At 49.3% G+C, this 25,584-nt stretch overlaps 1 protein-coding gene across 1 annotated transcript; it reads right to left on the bottom strand.

The window, feature by feature from the left end:
* Positions 1-225: 225 nt before the first annotated feature.
* On the bottom strand, positions 226-25,584 carry DGAT2 (diacylglycerol O-acyltransferase 2). The gene is made up of 8 exons (XM_062639200.1): positions 25,426-25,584; positions 17,257-17,376; positions 16,178-16,285; positions 15,289-15,359; positions 6,990-7,194; positions 3,364-3,538; positions 2,338-2,540; positions 226-1,565 (listed from the first exon to the last, which is right to left on the bottom strand). The coding sequence occupies exons 1-8, from the start codon at positions 25,463-25,465 to the stop codon at positions 1,411-1,413; spliced, it is 1,077 nt and encodes a 358-aa protein (XP_062495184.1). The 5' UTR covers positions 25,466-25,584; the 3' UTR covers positions 226-1,410.

Genomic DNA, 25,584 nt, shown 5'->3' with positions numbered 1-25,584 from the left:
GTGAATGCTCCATCCCTGGCAGTGTTCAAGGCCAGGTTGGACAGAGCCTTGGGTGCCATGGTTTGGTGTGAGGTGTCCCTGCCCATGGCAGGGGGCTGGAACTGGATGATCTTAAGGTCCTTTCCAACCCAAACCATTCTATGATTCTATAAGCACACAGACAATTGCTCCAACGTGAACTCAGCCCCAGCCCACTGCACCCCCAAAGAGACCATAGCAGCCCCCTGGTTTTGCCCAAGTTTATTTCTATAAATTTGTACAAAAAAACCCAATACTCTGCAATATAATAATCTATCAAATATGACAGATGAACATTTGTCTTTAGAGAGGCAAGACTCCAGGAATGTGAAGTACCATCCTCTTGCTTGGAAGAAAGGCACATTTTGGAGCTCAACCAACCATTGGAAAGGCAGGTCAGACATGCAAGTAGTGCAATGTTTCAGGTTTACACACAAACACGTTGTACTCTGAAGAGATCTCACTACAGGCAGCATTAACAACCAGGTAAACATCTGATAAAACACTTGTAAAAGTCACTCGCTGTCGATCCTACACGAGGCAAGGCTACTTACTCCTTTACATTCACTGGACGGAATAGTTAAAAGCCATCTTTGGGCAGAAGTTACTCTTAGCTTTCCCCAAATGCTTTTGGGATACAAAACTACTTACCCCTATGGGTTTGCAACACCATTGCACCATCCCACTGCTCCCATAGAACTTGCCTTTGGAGTCTTGTGGCTGTGAAGCAGTCCCCTATTTCCAGCTATGTGCAAGCAGCATAGGGGCAGACCTGCTTCTAGCCTGACATTCAAAGTACAAGTGGGGAAGATACAGCCACCAAAGTATCTACCACATAATGAAGGTCCATTGGACTCATACCCTTTGGTTTCCCTGCACCATCCATGGTAGGTGCCACAGCAGGCACCTTCTGCTTGTGCTGTCAGAAAGGGTTTATCCAAAAGCAGAAATACCCTTGTGCAACAGAAGCACATCTCAGCATCACCCTTGTGCAACACGCCTGTAATACATCTGGTCAAGTCAACCAGATGGATTCTACTCTCCCAAAATAGCCTGTGCTAGTGGGGACAGTAGCTGTGGGAATGCTTCTAAACCCATTGCTGGCAATGCAACAGCGCTGTAGAGCAGATGGCAATGGCAATCATTTCCCCCTATCCAAATCCTCACAGCAATGGGGAGTTGTGCTTTTGTCTCTGGATAGAAAGATGTTGGTAATGGGGTTTATCTAAAGTAAAGCCTTTCTTTATTTTTAAAGTGGTCTAGCAATACTTTAAACACTTTCTTGGAAAGACACATACACCCACACATGCTTTCAAGTACACGATGACAGCTTGGATTCCTGGAGAAGATGGGTTGATTCCGAGAGAAGGAGGTGATGCTCAACCAGTCCCTTCAGTTCACTTCCAAGACCTCAGTCTCTGGCAGGCCAAATTTGCTCTTGTACTTGTCAAAGAGTTTGATCAGGGAGTCCACATACATGCTGTGGTAGAAGTCCACTTCCTTCTGGGTTGGATTGCAGATTTTGGGGATGGTGATGGGCTCTCCAACTGATAAAGAAAGGGAAAGAGCCATGTGTTAGGTTGAATGCTCCTGTACAGCCTGGAGGTTTGTCCTGTGGCCACAGCTATGGTGGTTCAGCACGTCCACAGCTGGCCATTACAGGAGATGTTTGCCTGGTTCCTGGTTTTGCTAGGCTCCGAAGCACAACTGCACCACCACCACCACCACCAACCTCGTCACATCTGCAGCGATGCCCAAATCCATTTCAGCTACAGAGCAGAGCCTCTGCTGTGTAAAGGCTTGGGAAGTCCTACTTGCTTCTGTTTACAGTGACAAATCCCTCCTCAGTTAACAGGAACCAAGACCACAAGCTGCAGTTCTTGTGCATTCCCCCGTACCCACCACATAAATCAACCAGCTCTTTTCTCTTTCCCACAAAGCCTTGCTGCTTTGGGTTGGAAGACTCAAAGGCAAGTTATAGCTGACTCTTAAAGCCAGCCCAAAGCATCACAATGCCAGTCCTAGGAGGGAGAAGCAGACAGCTCCTGGCTTTAGGTAGCCAAGAGCAGAGAAGGTGGCAGCTGCAGCATCTTTTCCTCCCCAAAAGAGCTTGCTTATAAATCTGTCTGGCAATAGAGCACAATACAAGGCTTGTAGCCTCTGCAAACTCTTCTAGCTCACTCTCAGCTGTGCTGCAAGGCTTTATATACAAGGGAAAATAGAGTTTCACGGTCAAGACTCAAGCTAGAGCAGGGGTATGGCATAAAGTACGCCACTACCTAAAGAAGAACGCATAGCACATTTATACCAAGAGCTTACCAACAGTGGTGATGGGCTTGGAGTAAGGTAACAACCCCCACGTGTTGGAAGAGAAGAGACCACGGCCATGGAAGATGCATGGAGCAAAACCGATGTGCTTCTGGAACTTCTTCTGAACCCATCTTCCCCAGGAGCCCTCCTCGAAGATCACTTGCTTGTACACTTCGTTCTCCCCGAAGGAGTAGACAGGAACCAGGTCCGCACTAGAAGATGGAAAGATGTTAAGACCATACACCCCTGGTCTGTGGTCAGTACAGCAGCACCTCACTGACTCACGGGTGCTCTTTCAAACTGCAGGTTCTATTGGCCAGAGCTTTGTTTGCAGCACAAGGCACTGACATAAGTCAGACTTGATGTGATACGGTAGATACAAGGCACACAGAAGAACTGAACTGGCGATGGGCACACAAAACACTTCCCAGTCAGATATTGATTATCATAGAATATCATGGGAAATGGTGGAGTTACCATCCCTGGAAGTGTTCAAAAACTCATGTAGATTAGGCCCTCAGTGACATGGGTTAGTGGTGGCCTTGGCAGTGCTGGGGAATGGTTGGACTTGGTGATCTTAAGCATCTCTCCCAACCTGACTGATCCTATGGTTCTATAGGATGGTTTGTGTTGGAAGGGACCTTAAAGCTCATCCAGTTCCAACCCCCTGCCACAGTCAGGGACATCGTCCACCAGACCACACTGCTCAAAACCATGCTTCCCTATATTCTCATGTCTGATTTTTGATGGACATCCCATTTCAGACACATGGGATCTCGGGAGCTGCATCAGCGATGTCCCATGCAGGTTACAGTCACCTTGCTCTGGAAGCCTTCTGCTGTCTTAGGCGTCTTCCTACCCCTGTCCCCTGCTCAGAAGCCAGAGGACAGACTCATGTCTGGTGCTCTGGGCATTTATCCACACAGCACAGCAAGTGCAGAAAGGAGCATCCATCGAAGACACCAGCTGCTTTAGGGGATAAAACCACCTTCCACGTGCTACCAGCACTGCTCTAGCACTGCGGTTGCCTCTTACCCGTGCCGTAGGGCCAGTTTGACAAATCCCTTCCTGTTTTTCAGCGTCACCGAGTTCTTCCCTGGGGTGCAGTTCAGGGACTCTGCTGCTCCTCCAACCACGATGATGATGGCGTTGCCGCTGCCGTTCTTGGACAGGATGTAGTCTATGCTGTCACGGTTCACAGGACATATACCTGCATAGCCAGAAGAGACAGAAGGGTCAAGACACAACATTAAGATGATCCTGAAGCCGTGTGTGTAGCAAGAGCTTTGTGCCTTGGCTGCGAGTTGTTCAATTCCCTATGGCCATCGAGGGTTGGGTGTATGATCATGCAACCTGCTCCTCGGCTAAGCAAGCAGTTAATAGACCTGGACAGCACTAGACTGAGTCAAACTCCAAAACCAACCCTCTAATAGTTGCCTTAACACAAGACTTCCGCAAGGATCTTCTGAGTTTAGTGATGCCAAAGGCAATAAATAGGTTTAAGATAATCTCCCTCCAAGTAAACATTGCAGTAAGAGCTGGTTTATGCTTAGGGGGAAGCAGAGCAGTTGTATTTTGATGAGTAAGAGTCTGAATTTGACTAGTTCCTCAGCAAAACCAAGTAGTGGAATAGGCTGTTTTTTGACTTTAGTGATACAAAGAGTAAATGGACAAATCTATTATGAGATCATTTGGAAGATGATTCATTTTCTTAGATAACACCAAGCTCCTGCATGACAACAGCAGAATCCTTTGCTGTCCTGGGAAGAAAGAGATGTACAGGACAGAGTGCTCAGTAAATCCATACTCTGAGACAAGCGATTGGGAAGGTCTTTCCCTCTATCCCAGACTGGGATAGGGCTGCACTCCCAGTCACAGCACTGCAGCTTTACAAAGCGGTCCCTACCTTAAAGCACCAATCCCCACTCCACGATCTTACCATTCAGCCCAGTGAAAGAAGATGCCTTCAATTTCTGTTCTACTGCTCTCAAAGTGCTAAGAAGTTTGATTCTCTCCTCCTAAAACTTGTGCTTTTACCCTACAGTTATTGTCCGAGCTTGCTCATGCCAGGATAACCCAGGAGAAGCGATGCCATCGCTCCCATTCCCATCCACACAACACGCCCGTGTTGAGCGCTTTCAGGTCATTGCACTAGGAAGGGCAGCATTACTCAATTTAATTTGAGCAGCTGATTGTGCACATCTCCTGGCAGTCATCGCTTGAGCCATGAGCTAAATGATGAATGGCCTCCATGGAATTACACAGAGCAAGCCGGCAGGCCTTCATCTGTATCCAAGCATCAAGGTCACCGCCTAATCCCAGCTCCAGGCTTCCCCTGGGACAGATCAGCTGGATTTGAAGATGAAAAGCCCATTTCTTTCAGCACAGCTACACTTCTGACCGTGCTTCCTTCGGAAGGCTCAGCCTGTGCTTGCTGCTCCATAGGACCACCAGAACCCTTTGGACTTCTCCCATTCTCCACACCAAAGCTCACACTGACTGCATAGCACCATCTTACAGGGCAGCACAGATTTATGTTGAGGCATTTCACACTTGGTAGGAGGAGCTTACTACTGCTCACAGCACTGAAATCCTTCCTCCAGCAAATGCAATGAGACATGGAGCCATTGCTAAGTTATGCTCTTTAGCACATTTACGCAGTATATAGGATTTTCTGGCCATCTAATGGCTTAGAGGGTCCCTGCTGCAGCTTTAATCTCTAGCAGGCTACAAAACATTGTCATATGCAGCAGTACTAAGCCAATTCAGTGATCCTAACACATATGACTGCCCCAATAGACATATTTCAGTGGTTCATCCGTTAAAGAGGATTGAGGAAACTACCAGCACTTCCCAATTGATGTTAAAGCCTTTGCAGTGACATCCTTAAGTTCCAGTAGAGGGAAGTGAAGACAAATTGTGACTTTCAGAAAAGTAACTGTGTCCATGAGATCACTATGAGCAAGATCACTGTTTAAGCAAGATCCTATAGTCTTGCTTCAGTCCTAAGTGCAGAGGAGCCAGAAACTCCCACCGATTCCACTGTAATGCTCAGGACTAGCCAAGCCAGCAATGCTGCTGCTAACAGCTATTCCCACCCTCATTCCAAGAGGAGGGAAGCAGCTCTGGCTGCCCACAAGACTTGGTTTAAGCAGATTGAGCATGGTTTTGTATTTAAATATAGAAAGGCTGATGCTGCAGGGCAACTGAAGCAACACATGGAAGTTCACAGCCAATAGACTGGGAAGCAGATCCCGACTTCTCACCCGCTGCTGTCCTGTGGAATTCCCAAGTGATGGGAACTACAGACTTCACACAGCAAGTTCAGTGCAGGAAGATGGAAACCAGATGGAGATACTGCCCCTCCTAGGGACAAACACCTTTTCTGCCCTAGAACCAGTCAGTTTCCTTCCAAATGAAGGCAGTAATGTTGGAAACAGTCAAACCTACCAAATCAGAGCCAAGTGCAGCCACTCCTATCCCCTCCCTAGCCCGGAGTCAAGATCCAGCCAAAATGTTATAGTAAGATACCTGTTTTAAAGCCATTTATGGGTGAATCTGTTCCAGGAAGAGCAAACAGGGCACTGGGGGGTTCAATTCACCGTCTAGAAATGTTACTCCCCCATCTCTATGTAACCTATGAGCATCCTCGCTCTGAAAAGGAAGCTCAGGTCATGCAAGAACAGTGTTTCTGGAGGCTGTCAACACTCTTTCCTCTGCCCAGTCCTAACATACAAGCCCTCCATCATTAAAATACTGAAATCCTTTAGAACAGACTATTAAGATCATTCAGCAAACTTACATCACTGACTAATCCTTGTCATCTATAGGAGTACATTCAGGGAAGAGGCTCTTCTGAACATCAGAAACTATGTAATACCCCAGACTCTTTGCTCCTGATATGCATCTAAAGATGTGGTTAGATGAAGAGGGTATTTGTCACCACTATAAGACCCTGATGCATGACAGCTCATGTAGTAGTAAGCCCAGGAGCAGAGCTAGCCACAGTATTTACATTTCAAAGGCAACTTGGAATCATAGAATCACAGAATAGTTAGGGTCGGAAAGGACCTTAAGATCATCTACCAGAACTTCTTAACGATAACCAGGACAACTTGCTTCCACATCGCCATCTTCCACACTACAGATGCCAGATAGCTTTACTCTGCCTTTGGCCAGGAGCATCCTTGAGTTAAGAAGGAATGCAGAGGAGCAATGGTCCCCCACAGCTTAAGACAGTCATATCTATTCAGAGCTTCCTCTGGAAGACTATAGGGAAGCAATGTTTGTGATACTACCAGAGTGGTTACATGAGTTTCTGACAGCTTTTCACTTGAAAGCAGGGAAGAGAGCTTAGAGACAAGTCTCTGTTCCCAAGGAACAAGGGATGGGACAAGAGGAAATGACCTCAAGCTGCACCAGGGCAGGTTTAGATGGAGCTGAGGAACAATTCCTGCCCCAGAGGGTGCTCAGGCATTGGAACAGGCTGCCCAGGGCAGGGCTGCAGTCACCATCCCTGCAAGTGCTCACACCCCATGGAGACGAGGCCTCAGTGCCATGGGGCAGTGGTGGCCTTGGCAGTGCTGGGGATGGTTGGACTGGATGAGCTTAAAGGGCTTTTCCAACCTGGTTGATTCTAAGCAGGACCACAGTGCACTTACCACCAGACATGAGGTAGTCCCTCAGAATGGGCATCCTGAAGTTCCCAGCCAGGGTAGCAAGGTATGGCCGGATCCCAGGGAATTTCTGGCCAACACCGGTGGCCTCTGTGCTGAAGTTGCAGAAGGCACCTAAGCCCATGATGCCGTGTGGGTGGTACCCAAAGATGTAATTCCTGGTGGTGAGCAGGTTGTGGGTTTTAACCAGCTGGGAAAGAAAAGAGCTCACATGAAGACAGACATTTACGGGTAAGAAGACCTCAGAGATAATAACAGCTTTAGATAATATGTCTATATAATACATATAATAATAGATAATAAGAGCATAGGCAATAAGAGCTTTAGACCTCATAGAAGCCTTCCAGTATCTGAAGAGGGGCTACAAGGATGCTGGGGAGGAACTCTTCATCAGGGACTGCAGTGATAGGACAAGGGGTGATGGGTTCAAACTGAAACAGGGAAAGTTTAGATTGGATTTAAGGAAGAAGTTCTTTACTGTGAGGGTGCTGAGGCACTGGAATGGGTTGCCCAGGGAGGTTGTGAATGCTCCATCCCTGGCAGTGTTCAAGGCCAGGTTGGACAGAGCCTTGGGTGCCATGGTTTAGTGTGAGGTGTCCCTGCCCACGGTAGGGGGGTTGGAACTGGATGACCTTAAGGTCCTTTCCAACCCTAACTATTCTATGATTCTCTGAATAAGGAAAAGTGGAGATAAAGCCAAATTCCTTAGTTTTTGTTTTTCTTCTCACCAGGAAGAGCAGCCTAAGGGCTGGGATATGAGCTATCCTGGGTTACAGAGGCTGTGGTAAGAGCAGCCACTTCGACTTCAGTCCCCCAAGCAGAGGGAGCAGCATAAACAGGCTGATTTAACCACAAGGCAACTGCCAGCCAAGCAGGAATAAGGGGTTGGGTTGCAGCAGCCTGTGCCCTTTGGTTCCCTATTCCTCCCAAGGGTATTCATCCTCGCAAGCCTCTTCCCCAAACCAACCACGTTCTTCATGGCCCTGTAGCCACAGCTACGCCTCCTTCCAGGCCCTCTCTCTCAATGGCTCTCATCCCAGTACGTGGAAGGAAAAACACCGTAAAAATCAGTGTCCCATAACAAACCTGAGTTTGCTTAACACTTGAAAACAGACCTAACCACTTAATGCTCCTCCTGGGCACCTTCCAAGAGGGAAAGTGTGCTGAAAGGTGGCTTACCACTGGAAACCAGCCCTCCTCTCACAGCAGGTTTTGCTCTGACCTATATGCCAAAGCACCAACAAGACATCTCGAGCAATCCACACAGTGCTTTGATTGCTGCATGGCTCCAGGAACACTGATCATACTGGTTTGGGGTTGTGCAATATTCCTAACCCTTTACTCATCTGTTTCCAAGGCTGTTTTAGCCATGTACAACCCAACCCATGCCTTGGTTCCACTGCTATCAGCGGTTCTTGATGCTGCAAGTAGCAGCACCCCATGCATCAGAGCATCTTCCCCAGCAGCACACACGGATTGCTGCATCACCCTATATAAAGAAGTTGGGACCAACTTTAACTTGTTTCACACTGCAACGGTCCCAGTTTCGCTGCCTACAACACCCCAAAAGATTGGGGCAGCACCTACAAGCCCTTACACGGCACTATTGGGATGAGGTGTTGAACAAGCACACCCCATCCCTCAAACCGCACAGGCAAAGGTCAGTCTGTGCGAGCTCCTATAGGAAAAAGTACAGCTTTCCAAGACATCACATCAGCATTACACACCCCCTGTGCTTTGGCAGCAGGCACTTGTTTGACTCCTGTGCTGTTGAATCACGCCGGAGCAGCATGCCCAGAAACCTGATTCCCTCCTCCCCACGGTCCCAACGCTGTCTTTAGCTGTGCTATTGCAGGCAGCAGCTGCCGGACAGACATGACACAGCAGCGGGTTAAGCAAGTTGACTACCCCATCTTCACCCTTCCCTTGAGGTCTCGTAGAGCTCCAGGAAGCATGTGTGGATGGATGCCTGTGGTTGCAGTGGCTCTTGAGAGCCCCAAGGCTTGTGTCACACCAAGTCATCATTCCTCCCCTTTCCCTTCTTGCCCGATTAATAGTGACTTAGCTTTCACTGCCACAGTGGGAGGGGTGTTCCTCAGCCAGTTCGGACCACAGCTCACAGGATATAGACTGGAAACCATGCTCCAGGTTGGAGAGAAAGAAGCAGCAATATGGAAGCAACCCCTTCATCTGTCAGCTCGACTCAGTTGGAGGAGAAGCTCAAGGCTTGGTGACCACAAACACATGTATTGGATGGATAAGAAGCAACGACGACTCCTTATAGCTCCTTAGGACTACTGAGATCCAGAGAAGGGTAATGGAGGTGGTGCAGGGCCTGGAGCCCAAGTGTGATGGGGAAGGGCTGAGGGAGCTGGGGGGTTCAGTGTGGAGAAGAGAAGACTCAGGGGGGACCTGATGGCTGCCTACAAGTGCCTGAGAGGAGGATGGAGCCAGGAGGGGCTGGGCTCTGCTCCCAAGGAACAAGGGATGGGACAAGAGGAACCAGCCTCAAGCTGCATCAGGGCAGGTTTAGATGGAGCTGAGGAACAATTCCTGCCCCAGAGGGTGCTCAGGCATTGGAACAGGCTGCCCAGGGCAGGGCTGCAGGCACCAGCCCTGCAAGTGTTCACACCCCATGGAGACGAGGCCTCAGTGCCATGGGGCAGTGGTGGCCTTGGCACTGCTGGGAAAGGGTTGGGCTGGATGGGCTTAAAGGGCTTTTCCAACCTCACTGATCCTATGATTCTCCCGTCAGGACAGGGTGGTGGTTTCCAGGCTCCAAGCCTCATCCCTTTACTTGCCCCAAGCACAGTTGCTTCCAAAGGAACGCGACTGAAGCAGAGGGTTTGTCCTTGTCACTGGAGCACGAGGTGCTCGTGAGCCAAGCTTGGCAGAGCCACATCTCCCTCATGCACAAGACACGCTGTTCTACTACCAGCGCCCTGCTCCAGCCCCTCCACCACGTGCCAGGACACCCAGTTCCCAGTGGAGCCCGTTGCTTGCATAACCCGTATGAGCCCAAGCCAAGCTCCAGCCTTATCACTGTGTTTGCTCTCCAAGACCTCCTGTTACGGAGCCACAGGGCTGGTGATGCTCTCCATGCTCATAAGTAGTGTGGGAGCAAGGCAAGGGGTGGGCAGGGAACCAACTCACTACATACTCCCCTTCTGCCCTCCCATGGATGGGGTATCTGAGCATCACTGGAGACTCAGTGAGCAACAAATAGTGGTTTACAGGGATGAGAGTCAGCCTGGTGTGCAGACACATGTGCTTGTACCCAGTTTATCCTATGTAGGCTGAAACTACCCTCCGCAAGCTGTCCCACAGTAGATGAGTTAACAGAAGTCTTCCTCCAGCCAAGTTGAGCCAGAGCAATTGCAGACTACCAGGCATCAGGCAGGTTTGTACACCAAGGTGTGCAGGTCCTGAATCCCTTCCGACCTGGTATTCTGTGATTCTTAGATCTGCTAATGCATAAGCTCATGGTCAGAGCTGACAACAGCAAAGGCAAAGCCTTTACATCTCCCTCAATGTATTTAGAAGGAGGAATTTCAAGTGCTGTAATAGTTTATGGCTGGTCTCAAGTAAGATGGAAGCTTTCCATGGGAAGAAATCACTCTCCACTACTCATAGCATCCCAGACTGGTTTGGGTTGGAAGGGACCTTAAAGCTCCTCCAGCTCCAACCCCTGCCATGGGCAGGGACCCCTTCCACTAGAGCAGCTTGCTCCAAGCCCCTGTGTCCAACCTGGCCTTGAACACTGCCAGGGATGGGGCAGCCACAGCTTCTCTGGGCAGCCTGGGCCACCCTCACAGTGCTCCCCTTGACAAGCACTGAGCTACCTTAGGCTGGACGAAGGAATTGCTGTAGCTGCCATTTGACATCACCTTTGCAACTGTTCTGAGCCTTCCTTTTGCCTTCAAGGTGTCCTCCAGCCCCAGCTCCTCGAAGCCTCAGTGCTCACCCAATGGTTCAGAAGCAGCACATCCCTGCTGCATCCCAGCTGGATGATTACAGTGCTGGGACCAACGCTGGACCTTCACCCCACTGCCTTAACACGTCTGTTCCCAGCTGCTGGCTGCCACCAAGCCTGTTCCAGTGGGAGCAAAGTCCATCTTTGAGCTTGCAATAACGGATTTCTTTTAACAGATATAAACCTGCCAACAGAGGCAATAAAACGGAGCAATGCTGGTAAAACAGCGATACTGAGTGCCACTGTGTCCAAAGAACTGCACTGCCAACTTGATTTGTAGGAACAGGATAAGTAGCACATTCAAGCGTGGAGGAAGGACACTGCTGCTCAGCGCAAGGAGCCAAAGAGCTGGATGGAAGTGAGTGCTCTATGTGGGTGCTCAGCCTCCCTGCAAACAGAAAGTTGGATCTCATCCTGCAGGATCCAAGCAGTGAGCACATAAGCTTGCAAAATTACTGAACAATTGCAATTAGCTGCGTCACACCCAGCTATGGAACAAATTATCTCACCTTCCCTGCAAGGCAGGCCAGGACCTGAAGACCCCTCCGGGCTATCAGTGTTACCACTGTGCTCCATAGAGCCCTAGAATGGTTTGGGGTGGAAAGGACCTTAAAATCATCCAGTTCCAACTCCCTTCCATGGGCAGGGATGCCTTACACTAAACCACATCACTCAAGACTCCAACCTGTTGCCCAAGGCTCCCTCAATCAGGCACAGGAAGCAAAAGCCTCCATTGCCATTCTGTAACTCAGCTACGTTTCCATTCTCTAAGTTATCTACAAGAGCTTCAAGAGAAGCTTGGCCACGAAGGCACAGAGTGCAAGACAAACACTGCACCCAAGTCAGCAGCTTGGAGCAGCACCTGCTCTAACCATCCCCACACCATTAGTGACATGGCTCAGTGATGGGGTAAAGGTTGGACTTGATGAGCTTAAAGGACTTTTCCAACCCAGCCGATTCTATGACCTCAGCATGAGGCTGAGCTCTTACTTTGCACATCTGAGTCGCTTGACAAAGGTGAGCCAAAGGTCTGCAGCCTTCGCTATCTGAAGTGCTATTGCCTGCGGAGATAAGCAGTGTTCACATGCTCAGGTGATGGCTTCTCTACCTAGGAGACCTTTAGATGCCAACATCACACCCGCAGATCAGCAGGGGACCTGGCCTGCCTCTGCGGCAGCCCCATGCAAGAGCTTGGGCTTTATCTGGCACTGCAGCACCAGGATTTAGCTCCCTGGAGGCTTCCTCAGCTGCTTCACGCACTGCTAAGCTTAAAGCACTGTTTTGCAAGGCCAACCACTAAGCAGCAGACACATGTAAGCTGCCAGTGCCCTAAAATAGCTGACCACTGTCAGAGGAGCTGCATGAAGCCCTCTGCCTGTGGATGGCCTGTGCTCAGGCTGAGGAGCTGAGCAACATTCAGGCTGGCTCCCAAATCCACCTGCATTGGCCAGGTTGGATGGGGCTTGGAGCAAGCTGCTCTAGTGGAAGGCATCCCTGCCCATGGCAGGGGGCTGGAGCTGGAGGAGCTTTAAGGTCCCTTCCAGCACAAACCATTCCAGGAGCCTATGAAACGCAGCCACAAGCTCTAGCATATGGCTGAGGTCAGCACTGATGGCATTTCAGTCTGGTCAGAGCCAGCCCTCATCCTCAAGACTGACTCACACCAGCCAGGTACGAGAAGGTACAAGGAGTACAGGTAGAGCTCAGCCAGGTACAAACCTGGCCTTCAGATCTGCAGCCACTGAGGACATTAAACCAAGAGGCCTCCCCTCTCAAGTTGATGGAAAGCTGCAGTCACCCAGTGGGTCCCTCTTGCCGGGAATGTGGCCTTAGGGCTTTGGGAATGACATCTGCAAAACTGCTTCCTATTTCTTTCCAGGAAAAGGAGTAACATCTGAGCTAATGTCCTAACGCAGGTGGCACCTGTGCTGATATGGATGCGAGCAGCACAGCTCTATACACAGAGCTTGAAGAAGCAGAGTTTAGCATTACAAGTGGCACTGGTGAGATTGTCACTGCAGTGATTTGCCCTCACAGTGCCCAGTGGATGCAGCACATGACTACCTTAAACCATGAGCCAGGGACACAAACTGAGCCCTAAGCCATTATAGAGACAGTTCAGGGTACAGTGAAGGTGAATTTTGCAGACAGGTTTAAACAAGTGAACCCCTCTGGACCAGTCTCCCTATTAACCTGATACAGGCCAATAGCTTATCCAAGTTGTTCCCATGCTCTCAGCAAGTTCACGCCCAAGCCATTCCAGTGGTTGGTACCACTCCTTATAGTGATAATATTAATGGATCAACCTGTAAGATCAGTCCCATGACTGCAAACAACCTCCAGCACCTCCCAGTCCCACAATCCCTATAGCAGCTTTTAACCATGCACTCATACCTGAGCCTGGCAGTGTTCAAGGCCAGGTTGGATGAAGCCTTGGGTGAGATGCTTTAGTGCGAGGTGTCCCTGCCCATGACAGGGAGTTGGAACTAGGATGAGCTTAAGGTCCTTTCCAACCCTAACTCTTCCATGATTCCTAGCAGGGGCAGGAGTTATCCATAGGCTGTGAGCCCTCATGTTCTGCTCTCCACTACTTACCAGTGGGCTCTCAACCTTGCACAACTCCACCCCCTTAATGACAAAGGAGTTGCAGCCATAAAGGGTTCTCCTGAATGGACTGCATGAAGTAGCAAGTGTTTACCTGAAACCAGCAGAGAATCTGAGCCTATTTGAATAACCCATTTGTTAAACTTCAATATCATCTACAGTGAGCTGACCCCATGGCTGGTGCACAGCATGAAGACGGGTTAAGACACCAAAGGAGAGGTGAAACAAGGGGACCAGCCATTACTGGGACCCTCTTGAATCAAGCCCCAAGGAAAAGCTCTCCCATTTTAGCCTTAAACATCAAGGCAGGGTTTGTTGCAATACTGAGGACTTTGCACCAGAAGACCCCACATTTGAGACCCGTCGTGGACACTAGAGCACGCTCTCTTCTCCATTAGCTACGAGACCACAGCCACTTGCTGCCCGTGCTGCTGTGGAGCATTTTTCCATGTCCACTTGCCAGGAATTACCTGTTAATAGCAGCAAGTTCACCAACACCATGTTCAGGCACCTTGAAGGCTCCAGTGACTTTGCCAAGGAGGAATGCAGTCTATGCCACTTTGGCTTCCTTTTGGAACTGGATTCCCTGCTGCTTTGAGGCAGGACTATCTTAGGGGTGAGTAGCTCATTACAAGCCCATAGCAAAGTCCCTCCCTGTTGCTCAGGCTGAGTAGGACTTGCCAACAGCTTTATATAATAGTCCTTTTGACTGGTGTCCTTCCAAAGGGGATCGAGTTCCCGCCTCCCTAAATTTGGACCCTGCTCCCTTCCAAGTCCCTCAGCTCATTCTGCAGTCCTCAGCCCTGTGCTTTGTGTGCAGGGAAAATACAAGAGAGACCTGAGAGCAGCTCCAGTGCCTGAAGGGGCTGCAGGAAAGCTGGAGAGGGGCTTGGGACAAGGGCCTGTAGGGACAGGCCAAGGGGAATGGCTTTAACCTGCCCGAGGGGAGACTGAGCTGAGCTCTTAGGCAGAAGCTCTTCCCTGTGAGGGTGCTGAGGCGCTGGCACAGGGTGCCCAGAGAAGCTGTGGCTGCCCCATCCCTGGCAGTGTTGAAGGCCAGGTTGGACACAGGGGCTTGGAGCAAGCTGCTCCAGTGGAAGGGGTCCCTGCCCGTGGCAGGGGTTGGAGCTGGAGGAGATTTAAGGTCCCTTCAACCCAAACCAGGCTGGGGTTCTGTGATGATAGAAGATGGAGAACTAGAGCTATTCCTGCTGCTGGAAACCCCCTTGCCCCAGGCAGCCAGGCTTCAGAGCTGATTTCCCTGCTCCCTACGAAGCGGTAGGACCCTGTGCACAGGGTTCCCAGATATTCCTACCCAATACACTGCTGCCCGAGGGTGTAACTGGAAAGCAGACCAGAACTGAGCTACATTTACAAGAGAGGAACAGAGGTAGGGCCAAACACAGGACTGCTGCAGCACAGCAGCTGGAGAGCTGAACATGGAGCCTCACCGCTCCAGGGCAGATGGCATCCAGAAGCCTGGTGATAAGGCCATCAGAAGTAGGAGCTCCTACAAGGAATGATGCCATCAGTGGTGATGCGTTTCATAACCACAGCTCCAAGCAGTAGTATAGTAATGGTAAGTAAGCCATGCCCTGCTCACAGGTTAGGGTTATGGATAGACTAATACAGGTACATCATCTCCACAGGGGTTATTACAAGTCAGCCTCAAACAGTCCCAACACATCGAGTTAAACTGTTACTTACTCTTATTGGAAAATAATCCCTGAAGTACCTCCATATGGCCCAGTTCCTCACCCATTGGGATCTTCTGCCACCTGAAGGGCAAGAGAAGAACGTGTTTTCCAAGCCCTTTCCACATGGGTGCCCACCAAGAAGCCTAAAGGCTGCCAGATTGTCTGCTGTCTCATTAGAGACCTCAGCAATTCCATTCTTCTGTGTGGAAAACCTGCATCCTTCATTAAAATCAGATGGAAACCTCCATGCTCAGGACTTCAGGGAACTACAGAGTAAAGGTAACATCCGATTTGATCTGTTGCAGTCATGCAAGGGGTAATTCAAGATAGAAACAGCTTGTTGTTAACCTCAGATTCATTCTTTGGGAAAAGGCAAGATCCTGAGTGATTTTAGTGTCTTGGAGCAGTGGAGAACTGGGCTAAACTGGCTATAAAATGAGTTGCCAACACTTATTGCCACTGTTATAGTGGGTTCTCAAAGCTGGTTTCTATAAGGATAGCTTTGCTTCATTTCCAGCAACACTGCTTCCATAGGGGAGCCACATCCTAATAGCCATGCCCTAAACTGAACCTTGCAAGAGCTGGAGAGGTCAGCAAGACCTTGAGTCTTTATGTAGATCTTTCTGACCTAAAGGAAGAACCTAAACCTTTTAATTACGTTGCTAAAATCCACCTATGGTGTGATATTAGTGAATGTTATCCTGTATTACCCTCAGCATCAGTAAAACCTGCAATCAGTGCTTATGCCAAGGGCTGACATTTGTATGCTCCACCGAATTGTTCTGGTCAGTGATGCAGCCAAGTGCCACTAAGAAGGGAAGTCACTCATCATAAGGAAGTCCATCTCAATGTGACAACAGGGACACTTAAACAGCAAGGATCTAGTGAGCAATATTTACCTTTCTTTGGCGTGTTCCAGTCAAATACCAGCCAGGCTAAATATAGAGCAGCAATGGCCCAGCAATCTGTGCACAGTATGTACATGAGGATTAAAGTGCAAGCAATACCTGCATAGGTCCAAGAAAGAGAAGAAAACAAGGCTGCATCAGGCTTTGGTCTGCATTTATACCCCTTGCCTTTTGACCCTTCTATACCACAGTCTTACTCTCAACCTGATGTCATTAATCCCTAATCAAATCGGATTTAGCTGAAAACCCCTTATGGAGGACTGAGGCAGCTTCCTGTAAAGCTTTGAAGTACCCCAGCCTCCCCTTCATGGTATCTCCAGGTCTGTATTCTATATACTAAAGATTGGGTTGGGTTGGAAGGGACCTTAAAGCTCATCCAGTTCCAACCCCGTGCCTTGTCCTGTCCCTACCTCCAGGTTAGAGCAGCTGCTTCCAAGGGCAAGAGCATCAGGGTTTCTTTGTGACCTACACCAAGGGGGTTTCTTCCACAGCTATCCAAATCCTCCACACGTTACAGCAGCCATCCCACCAGGGTGCCAGAGATCCCACATGTTGATTTTAGCACAAACTAACTTGGGAAGGAACAGCAAGACTTGACTGACTGCAACCAGCATCTTCCTCCAGTTTAATTGTCAATACTGTGGAGCAGAGCAGCCTGAGGCTTCAGATAACACAAGCTCCCAGAGACCAGTCTTTACTGTTTCACTGGGTTAACAAATACTTCTTGGAAGGGGACAAAGCCATGAGAAAGGCATGGTTGCCATCAGTTGCATCAGTTGCTTCTAAGCAATCTCTCCTCTGTGGACATTCCCATGAGTGAGTCAAGTAAGAGATTTGCAACTGCTTTAGTCCTATTTGTATGGTAGACACAGACTGAGCTAAACATCAGGAGGTCTTTCCTATGTTTGTCTAGAGCCACATCAAGTCACTAAGTGCCAAAACATCAGTGTCCTTTACAATATCCCCACACCCCCCCAGGAATTAATGCTTATATCAAACACTTTGACTCAATTCCATCCAGAATTAAGGCAAAAATAAAGCTTTGCTTTAGGCCACAAGGTGTTGCTTACCCATGACAAGGAAAGTGAGGACCCATTGCAGCACAGAGATGATCTGGAGTTGTTTCTCCACTTTGGATTTCGATAGCCAGAACAAGTCCTGCAGGGCTGAAAGGATGCTCGATCCTGTGCCTAAGGGAAAGAAATGAAGTTACTGAGCAAAGAGAACCAACAGTTGCCTTTCAGATAGGAGATCTGAAATCAACGCTCACACAGTTTGCTTTTAGGCTTGTCAGAAGCTAATATTTCCCATGGAGTTCAGGCATCCTGGAAAGGGAAGGACTGTCATCCACAAGCATCCTGTTTTCTGGATGCCAGAGGGAATTACTGGGTAGCATCGTTCCCACCTAAGCAAGCCTGTAGTTACTTGACCATAGAAGTGCAGAGCCATTAGCACATCATCCTAACACCCGCCTCCACTTCCAAGTGCCAGTCCTTGGAAGTAAAGAGGGAAACCCATGATTTCACCATGAGATAAAGATCAGCAGCCCCAAAGCACAGGCGAGCTGTTGCTCATCCACCCTTGGCCAGGCCAGTTGCACAACTCCCATGTACGTGCTCCAGCGCTGTACTCCAGCTTTACCCAGAACAGTTAAAGGGCTGGTTGAGCAACACCTCAACCCATGACCCCAAGGATCCACCTCTCCAAGGGTAAGGAAAACTACCAGTGGTTCTAAACCAGCATGTGAGGAAGGTAGAAGCTGAGATCCACTCTTTTAGAAGCTTAAGCTAATGAAGTGGGAAGAAAACCAAGTAAAAATGAAGGGATAGACCTGATTTCTATATGGAACCACCCACTGCAGTCAGGATTTGCCTGTATGCTCAACAACCTCCAGAAAGAAGCACTTGCAAATGGGTTTCCCTTCACTCCGTTATTTTACGAGCACCCTAATAACTGGCTAAAACACAAACCAAGCTGCTGCCCTATGATCAAACCAGGAGGTGTTCAGGTATTTCCTTGTCTGTTGGAGGATCAGCCTGTTATTAGAAGGGGTGTGAAGCTGCTAAGTAGATATTATATCAAATGGGTTCAGTCCTTGGTGGTGTTGGCAAGACACGGCACTGCTAGTGGGAATACCATAGCAAGTGCTCACTCTGAGTCAAGTGAAAACGATGGCAAAGAGCTTTTGCTGTAGATATAGAAAGTACTGGAGGTTTTGGTCGTTTCTACAAAGCAATGTTCACTGCTGCATCCTTCAGACACATGAAGCATCTCCCCACTCTTTGCTAACTGTTGCCCTTGGTGATAGTTGAGGCGATAGCATTCATGTACTGCAGAGATGCTGTGATAGTTTTGCAGCCCCTTTTAAAGGCCATTTACTGTTAAACCTTCACAAGTTCCTACAGTGACAGCTGCATCCCTCCTTGCTGGTAAAGGACATCAACAGGAAGCCACAGAGGAGGCTGCAGCCTTAATCTAGAGCCAGCCCACACAGCTCAGACCCTGCACTGTGCTTAGTCTACATTGACTGCGCAGTCCTAGCAATGGGTTGGGTGTTAGCTACCCCAAAGCAGAGCAAGTTTTGGTCAAGGATATGTCATTGCAACTGCCAGGAAACCGCAACCTACAGCACTGAGAGTCTGAAGCAGAGTTGAAGAGTGAATCCAGCAAGTATCTCTTCCATTTGAGATGAGACAGGAGAATGCATTGAGTTAAACCATCACCGTACACTGACTGCAGCACTAGAGCAGGAAGATACAGAAGTCCCACACTGCCGCTCTTGGGCAGTAAATCCCCAGACTGGGGCAAGCGATGAACTCCATCCCATTCCTTACAGAGTCTGAATCACCCTTACAGGGTTAGGAAAATGCCATCATTCCTGCTGAGAGACAGCCAAGAGACATCTTCCATCGCTGTCCCAAAACCCGGCTTACAGAATTGCACAGGACAGACCTCATATGGTCTGAGGACTCCTAAGATACTAGCTTAAAGGAAGCTTTTAGCGATGTTGGTGTCTATGTCTATATGTCTATGCCTTCAAAACAAGCCAAAAGTCATAGAGCCAATTTGTGATCCACAATAAAAGCCCACCCCCATGTAATTTATCCTTCCTGGACCTACATACACTACCAAAACATCTTTTGGCTGATGAATCCAACATTACAGCCTCGGATCTCCTAACTCCCTATCTTCCTCCCCCACAAAGAACAACTGTTCATCCCTCCCTGCATTTGTACTTCAGCATTTCCTAGATGCTTTAGCACATTGTAGGCATTGTTAGCCCCACAAATAGACTGGCATTGGGTAGCAGGAGTCAACCTGGCAGCTTGTTTCCTGAACCACATGAAAGCTCTTTGTGCTGACATTCAACTCCTGCAGGCAGAAGGAAGGCTCAGGCCTGGCAGACAAGGCAGAGCAGGCAGCTAAACACCTGCCCTTGGACAAGTGGTGTCCTGGGTCAGTTATGTGCTGAAAGCAAAAGCATCCTTCATAGATCAAGATTCTCCAGCACCAAAGCCAATAGTTACCATGGGCTGGGCATTAGCATTTAATTGCCAGTTAAGGACAGAAAGTAGTCAAGGGGCAATGGAAAGGACATAGGAATGGGCAGAGGTGTCACCTACAACTGCATCTGCCTGTGCATGATGTGCCCCTGCACCAACAAGCTGCCCACTCCAGGTGGATCCTGGAGTGCATATAGACTGGAAAGCTACAGATTTTAGTGCTGAAACAGCCATTTCCAGCCTTTCCTGAGCTTCGTGTTTAATAGCACTTTGTGATTGAACCCTCCCCTTGCAAGCCCTGCCTCCTTTCCCCTTCAGCTGAAGCAGGTAGGAGGCATTTTTGGGAAGACCCTCCATGCTCTGCAGAACCAGACGGATTTCTGGTGACACAGAGCAGAAGAGCTTTGATACCCCTCAGAAATATGGGGTCTGGGGGCTCATCCACAGCAGAATAACCCAACAGTGACACTTGGGTTCAGATCTCTAAAGAAAACCCTTCAAGCTCACCTGTGGGCCCACACCAAGCATCATTCACACATTTAAAGCCCAAAGGAGAATTAAGCACAGGAAATGCATTAGCCTAATGATCAAGTTTAATAAGGCCCATTAGGCATGGCTGTGATTACCTTTGAGGCAGGATCCTGTGTACCCCAGCCTTTGGTATCCATTTGTATCAGTGTTTTCCCAAGGAAATAACTTAAATCCTGAAGAAACCCAAACCTCAATCTTCTACTGCTCAAGGCATTTGCTTACCCCATGCTGGCCTCACAGGGAACCTGTTCTAGAGCTGCACAGCCCAGATGTTTGAGGTCACAGCCTTGGCAATCCATTGGGGTAAATACTCCATTTGTGTCAGTGCTCAAGGCCAGGTTGGACACAGGGGCTTGGAGCAAGCTGCTCTAGTGGAAGGGGTCCCTGCCCGTGGCAAGGGGTTGGAACTGGATGAGCTTTAAAGTCCCTCCCAACCCAAACCAGTCTGGGATTCTATGCCTACACAGTAGAGCTCTTAGCAACAGCTTTGCTGATCTCAGATGTGATCCTGAGACCCTCAAGTCCCACTGCACGCTCTGAAGCATCGGTGGTGATGCTCCATGCACTAACCCATGCCTGGCTCTCAAGGATGCTACTTGTCAACACAACCACAGGAGTGACTTCTCCAGGAGACCTCACAGCTGCCCAGTGATAGGAGCCACGTGCAAGCCTCTCAAGGAAGCTCACTGAGATGACCCAGCCCTTCCCAGTAGTGAGCCAGTGATGGGCTCACTATACTTCTATCATCCAATTCCAGCCATCATCAGATGCAGAAGATGCTACCAAGGAGATACTGGAGTCAATGAAGGGCTTCACCGGGCTTTAGACTCATGCCTGCAACACACACTGTGCTGGAACAGCATGTGGTGCACATCCAGCACCGTTTGCTTCAGATGAAGTACTCAGCCACTGTGATTTATCAAGGCACAGAGGCAGAACCAATGGTAGCAGGAGTGGAAGTAAACAGAAAACCCAACTGACAGCATTTAATTAAGCATCAGCCAAATAAATTAGCTGAGGGGGCAGAACAAGTGTTACAGACAGTTAAGATACACTGAAAGCTTGTTAAAGCCAAGCTTCATCGGCCACCTTTTCAAGGCCACCAGTACATTAATTCCTGGCCCAGAATGATACTGCATCACACAGCTTATTCAGAGGAAAAGCAAATGAGATCCTCCAAAGCAGAAGGTTGAAATGGGCATTTTGAGCCTCATATTTGGCAGAGAAGCTGACACTGGAGGCATAACAAAGCTGGATTAGATGCAGACCAACACTAGCAACCTTGTGAGGGCCCAGCCTCCCATGCAAGAGCAGGAGTCTGTGTGACAAGCTGCTACATCCAATGTGACACATGTAAAACCCCCTTGAGCAGCAGCACTTATTCTGTGCCTTGGGTTTAACCAGATGCCCCAGCACAAGCTCTCTTCACTTCCAGTTTTGTTGCTAGTGGTAAGAGATAATGACTCTTATGTGGGAGAATGACAGATTACCAATGTGGGGCATGGCTCTCCTGCCCTGTTTGCTTACACAGCAGTTTGCTCATGCCCCAGGAGGCTACTACTCAGTGATCCCACCTTATCTGTAGTGAGGAATGCCTACAACTGGAGGTCAACAACACAGTTAACAGGGATATGTGACAACAACATCCATTTCAGCCCCTGTAGGGAGAAACTGGGATTGCGCATAGCGAGTAAACAGATTCGATATGATATTTATCTCATGTTGGGTCAGCATTTACTCACAGCACTGAACTTGACCTTTGGACTCAGTCACCAGCAGGTTAAAGTGATGTAACCATGAGTCCAGACCAGCCAGCAGTTTAGATTAAGTCAACAAGGCTGAATAGTGCTCGACATGAGGAAGGGAAGCATCCTACAGCATCCTAGAGAGGCAGGTAGGAGCTCTGAAAGAAGGGTGCAGTCATGAGCAAGTCCAGACCTCTACCTCCTATGTGGTTTTGTCTAGCTGTCACTACAGCTAGAACTGATGTTCTGCTCCCAAAACCAGAGCACCCAAATCCGCCCTCAAAGCAGAAGTGAGGTGTGCCAAGCATCAGGTACAGCGCAAGAGTAGCTACAAGGTAAAGTTAAGCAAATTCATCTTCCTCACCCCAAACTTTGTAAGAATAGAAAAGATACTTCAGCAAAGGACAAACCTTCAATGCTCTGGCCACACTAATAGACCCATAGATTAGAATCATAGAATGGTTTGGGTTGGAAGGGACTTTCAAAGCTCATCTCTTCCAACCCCCAGCCGGGCCTTGAAGGGATGGGGCATCCACCACCTCTCTGGGCAACCTGTGCCAGTGTTTTACCACCCTCATTGTAAAGAATTTCTTCCTTACATCCAGCCTGAATCTCCCTATTTTAGTGTAAACCCATCACCCCTCATCCTATCACAACAAGCACTGCTAAAAAGTCTCTCCCCACCTTTCTTATAGGCCCCTTTTAAGAACTGAAAGGCCACAATAAGGTCTCCCTGGAGCCTCCAGGCTGAACAACCCCAACTCTCTCAGACTGGCTCCATAGGAGGATGTAGTATCCTTAGGACAGTGAAGCACCTTCCCACTGCTCTGCCAAACACAAGAGGAGCGCCTGGACAGCCCATGGCCAAAGTGAGTCAGGTCAGGATGAGGAGACGACAACCCCTCCTACCCAAAGGATCTCGAAGCTTCATCCAGCCTGAGGCACTGGTCCAAGGTCTGCTCTGAATTTGCAGTCCTGGGTTGGTGGCCAAGAAAGCTCCCCCTGCACACACACACACACACAGAGGGATAAAGAGGGGCAGATGCCTCCACCTGGGTTATTTTTAACTAGGAGCAGACTTAGAGCCAAATTCACAAGCCCTGGGACAAATCCAGATGCTAGGAAAGCAAGACCAAAGACACTAAAGGACAGTATGAGCTGGGCAAGCAAGAGTGAAGACACTAAAGGACAGTGTGAGCTGGGCAAGCAAGAGTGAAGACACTAAAGGACAGCGTGAGCTGGGCAAGCAAGAGTGAAGACACTAAAGGACACTATGAGCTGGGCAAGCAAGAGTGAAGACACTAAAGGACAGTATGAGCCATTCACACTCACCCCATTAAAGCCAGCCCTTTGCATAGGCAAAATACTTGGAAAAGACATTCGGGGAGGTAAGAAAACCTAATGGGTTTGTTCTAAATAACCTGTGTAGTAGGGGAAGTTACCTAGCACAGTCAAGCAGCATGTGAGGTCCCATGTGTGAACCACTGCACCATGTCATCTCTGCCCATCTTTGACCTATGGGTTCCCACATCATGAGCCCTAAAGCCCAGCCTGAATGTGAGCTCCTCTGGCTTTTGCTTGGACAAGGCAGGTTTGAAGCTGGCCCTGCCCCGTGTCGCCCATGGCAGGCTGCAGAACCAGCAAGAGGTTGCGTTGGAGCATGCTGCAGTCACCAAGGCAACATCTCCATCTCCCTCAGGCAGAAGCACATGAAGAAATGAGTAAGGGAAGCACAAATATCACTCCAGGATGCCCAGGTGGGGCCTCAGAGGAAAACTGACCTGGGGAGAGCTAAGGCAGCTTTCCATCCCTAAGCAGGATTATCTAGAGATGAGGCCAATCACTGTCCCTAAACCACAGCCCATGTTGAATTATGCACATGGCCTAGATCCATCGCTAACACACCGGTGCCAGCAAGGTGGCCACTGAGGGCCAGCCCTACGTATTTGATAGGCTTCTTGAATCATTTATTCTCCGTGCTTGGCTTGCAGTTAACTCTCCAGAACAGTTCACATGCTGTTAAGTCAAATGACCTCTCTCAGCTCAAAACCTCACTTGTTTTCTGCTAGTTGCATAAGCAAGTTAAGGACCAGATGTGAGCATGGATAAAAACATGTTGATCTTTTCCCTTACTCGGTTCACAACTGACCCCACAGGTCCATCTCTAATATTAGTGCTAATATCTAATGAATCAGTGCATGTCTAATACCCGAGATATGAGCACCAACAGCTCTACACGTGAAAGCAAGAGCTCAGGGGTTAATTCACCACTTCAGGTCCTCTCAGCTCTGCTAATGACTCGCTTGTTCAAGAGCCATTTCACAGGTGTCTCCATCCCAGGAGGAATTCGCAGCTTCCTTTGTCAAGGCAGAAAGCTTTCAGCAAGACACTGGGAGCAATCACTGCAGAGCCCTCCACAGACCGCAGGGTAAACGATTCAGGTTCATTGTCCTGCAGAGCCCCTGCTATTTGCAAGTCCCAAAGCTTCCCAGAGGAGCTTCAGACTTCTTGAACTTACACAAGAACCCTGGTGATGCTCAAGGCCAGGTTGGACACAGGGGCTTGGAGCAAGCTGCTCCAGTGGAAGGGGTCCCTGCCCATAGCAGGGGTTGGAGCTGGATGAGCTTTAAGGTCCCTTCAGCACAAACCATTCCGTGACTCTGTGCCTGATCCCTGGAGCTGCCTTTACACGCACACAATGGAGCAGTTTGGGCTTTCCCATATTGTATCCCCAAGACCTTTAACCTACAAGTTTCAGCCTGCAGCAGGAAGGGTTCAATACCTGAGCAGCTCTGCCCATGATGGGTGTCAGCCACCGACACCCAACCTGCTCCTCCTGGTGAAGGAAGTGACTTTACCATTGCATATAGGGCTGTCAATACAAACCCGGCTGTTCCTCTTCACATAAAACCTTCCTTTCACACCGAATCTCCAACTCCCCGTTGTAAATCAACAAGAACCAGCAGTGATTCCCCCCCCACCCGCTCCGCTGATGCAGATGAGGGGAAACACGGCATTACAAAAGGCGGCTGCAACACCGAATTTCACATGCACACTACCACTGTTTCCTTCCTGCCTCCACAAGGAGATAAAAGAAAGGCTCATTTTAAAGCAAGTGCCACACGCCCACGCTACACCAAGGTGTAAACGCACTGAAGATAAGCCAGACCCGTTTTGCAACAGCCTCAGGAGAGCGGCTCCGACCTCCCGAGCTCGCTCTAAGAGCTGTAATCCTCACCTTTAAAACAAGCTGCAGCAGCCTCCCCGCCATTGCACATCGCTTTCCCCCCCTCTTAAACACCCAATCCTCCAAGCAGGAAGAAGGGGGACATATATATACATATATATATAATAAAGAGGAGCGTTTTGCTGCTGCTCCCACCCCGAATCTTGTATCGCAGGGATGCGGCTCCCCCGCTGCAGCATCCTCCCTGGATCTGGCCCACCGCCCGCCCCGTACCTCGCAGGACCCCGGAGTAGGCAGCGATGATGGTCTTCATTGCGGAGGGGAGGGCTCAGGTCCCGGCCAGGGCCATGTGATGGAAAACGGGACGCGGCTCCGCAGCACCGGTGCAGCGGCGAGTGGGAGAAGCACCGGCCGCGCATCCCTATATAGCCC

The sequence above is a fragment of the Pezoporus occidentalis genome, unplaced genomic scaffold (assembly GCF_034315485.1).
Source record: "Pezoporus occidentalis ecotype Australia unplaced genomic scaffold, CSIRO_AGI_Poc_V1 ctg6, whole genome shotgun sequence".
NCBI lineage: Eukaryota > Metazoa > Chordata > Aves > Psittaciformes > Psittacidae > Pezoporus > Pezoporus occidentalis.
This window is presented reverse-complemented; position numbering and strand designations above follow the sequence as displayed.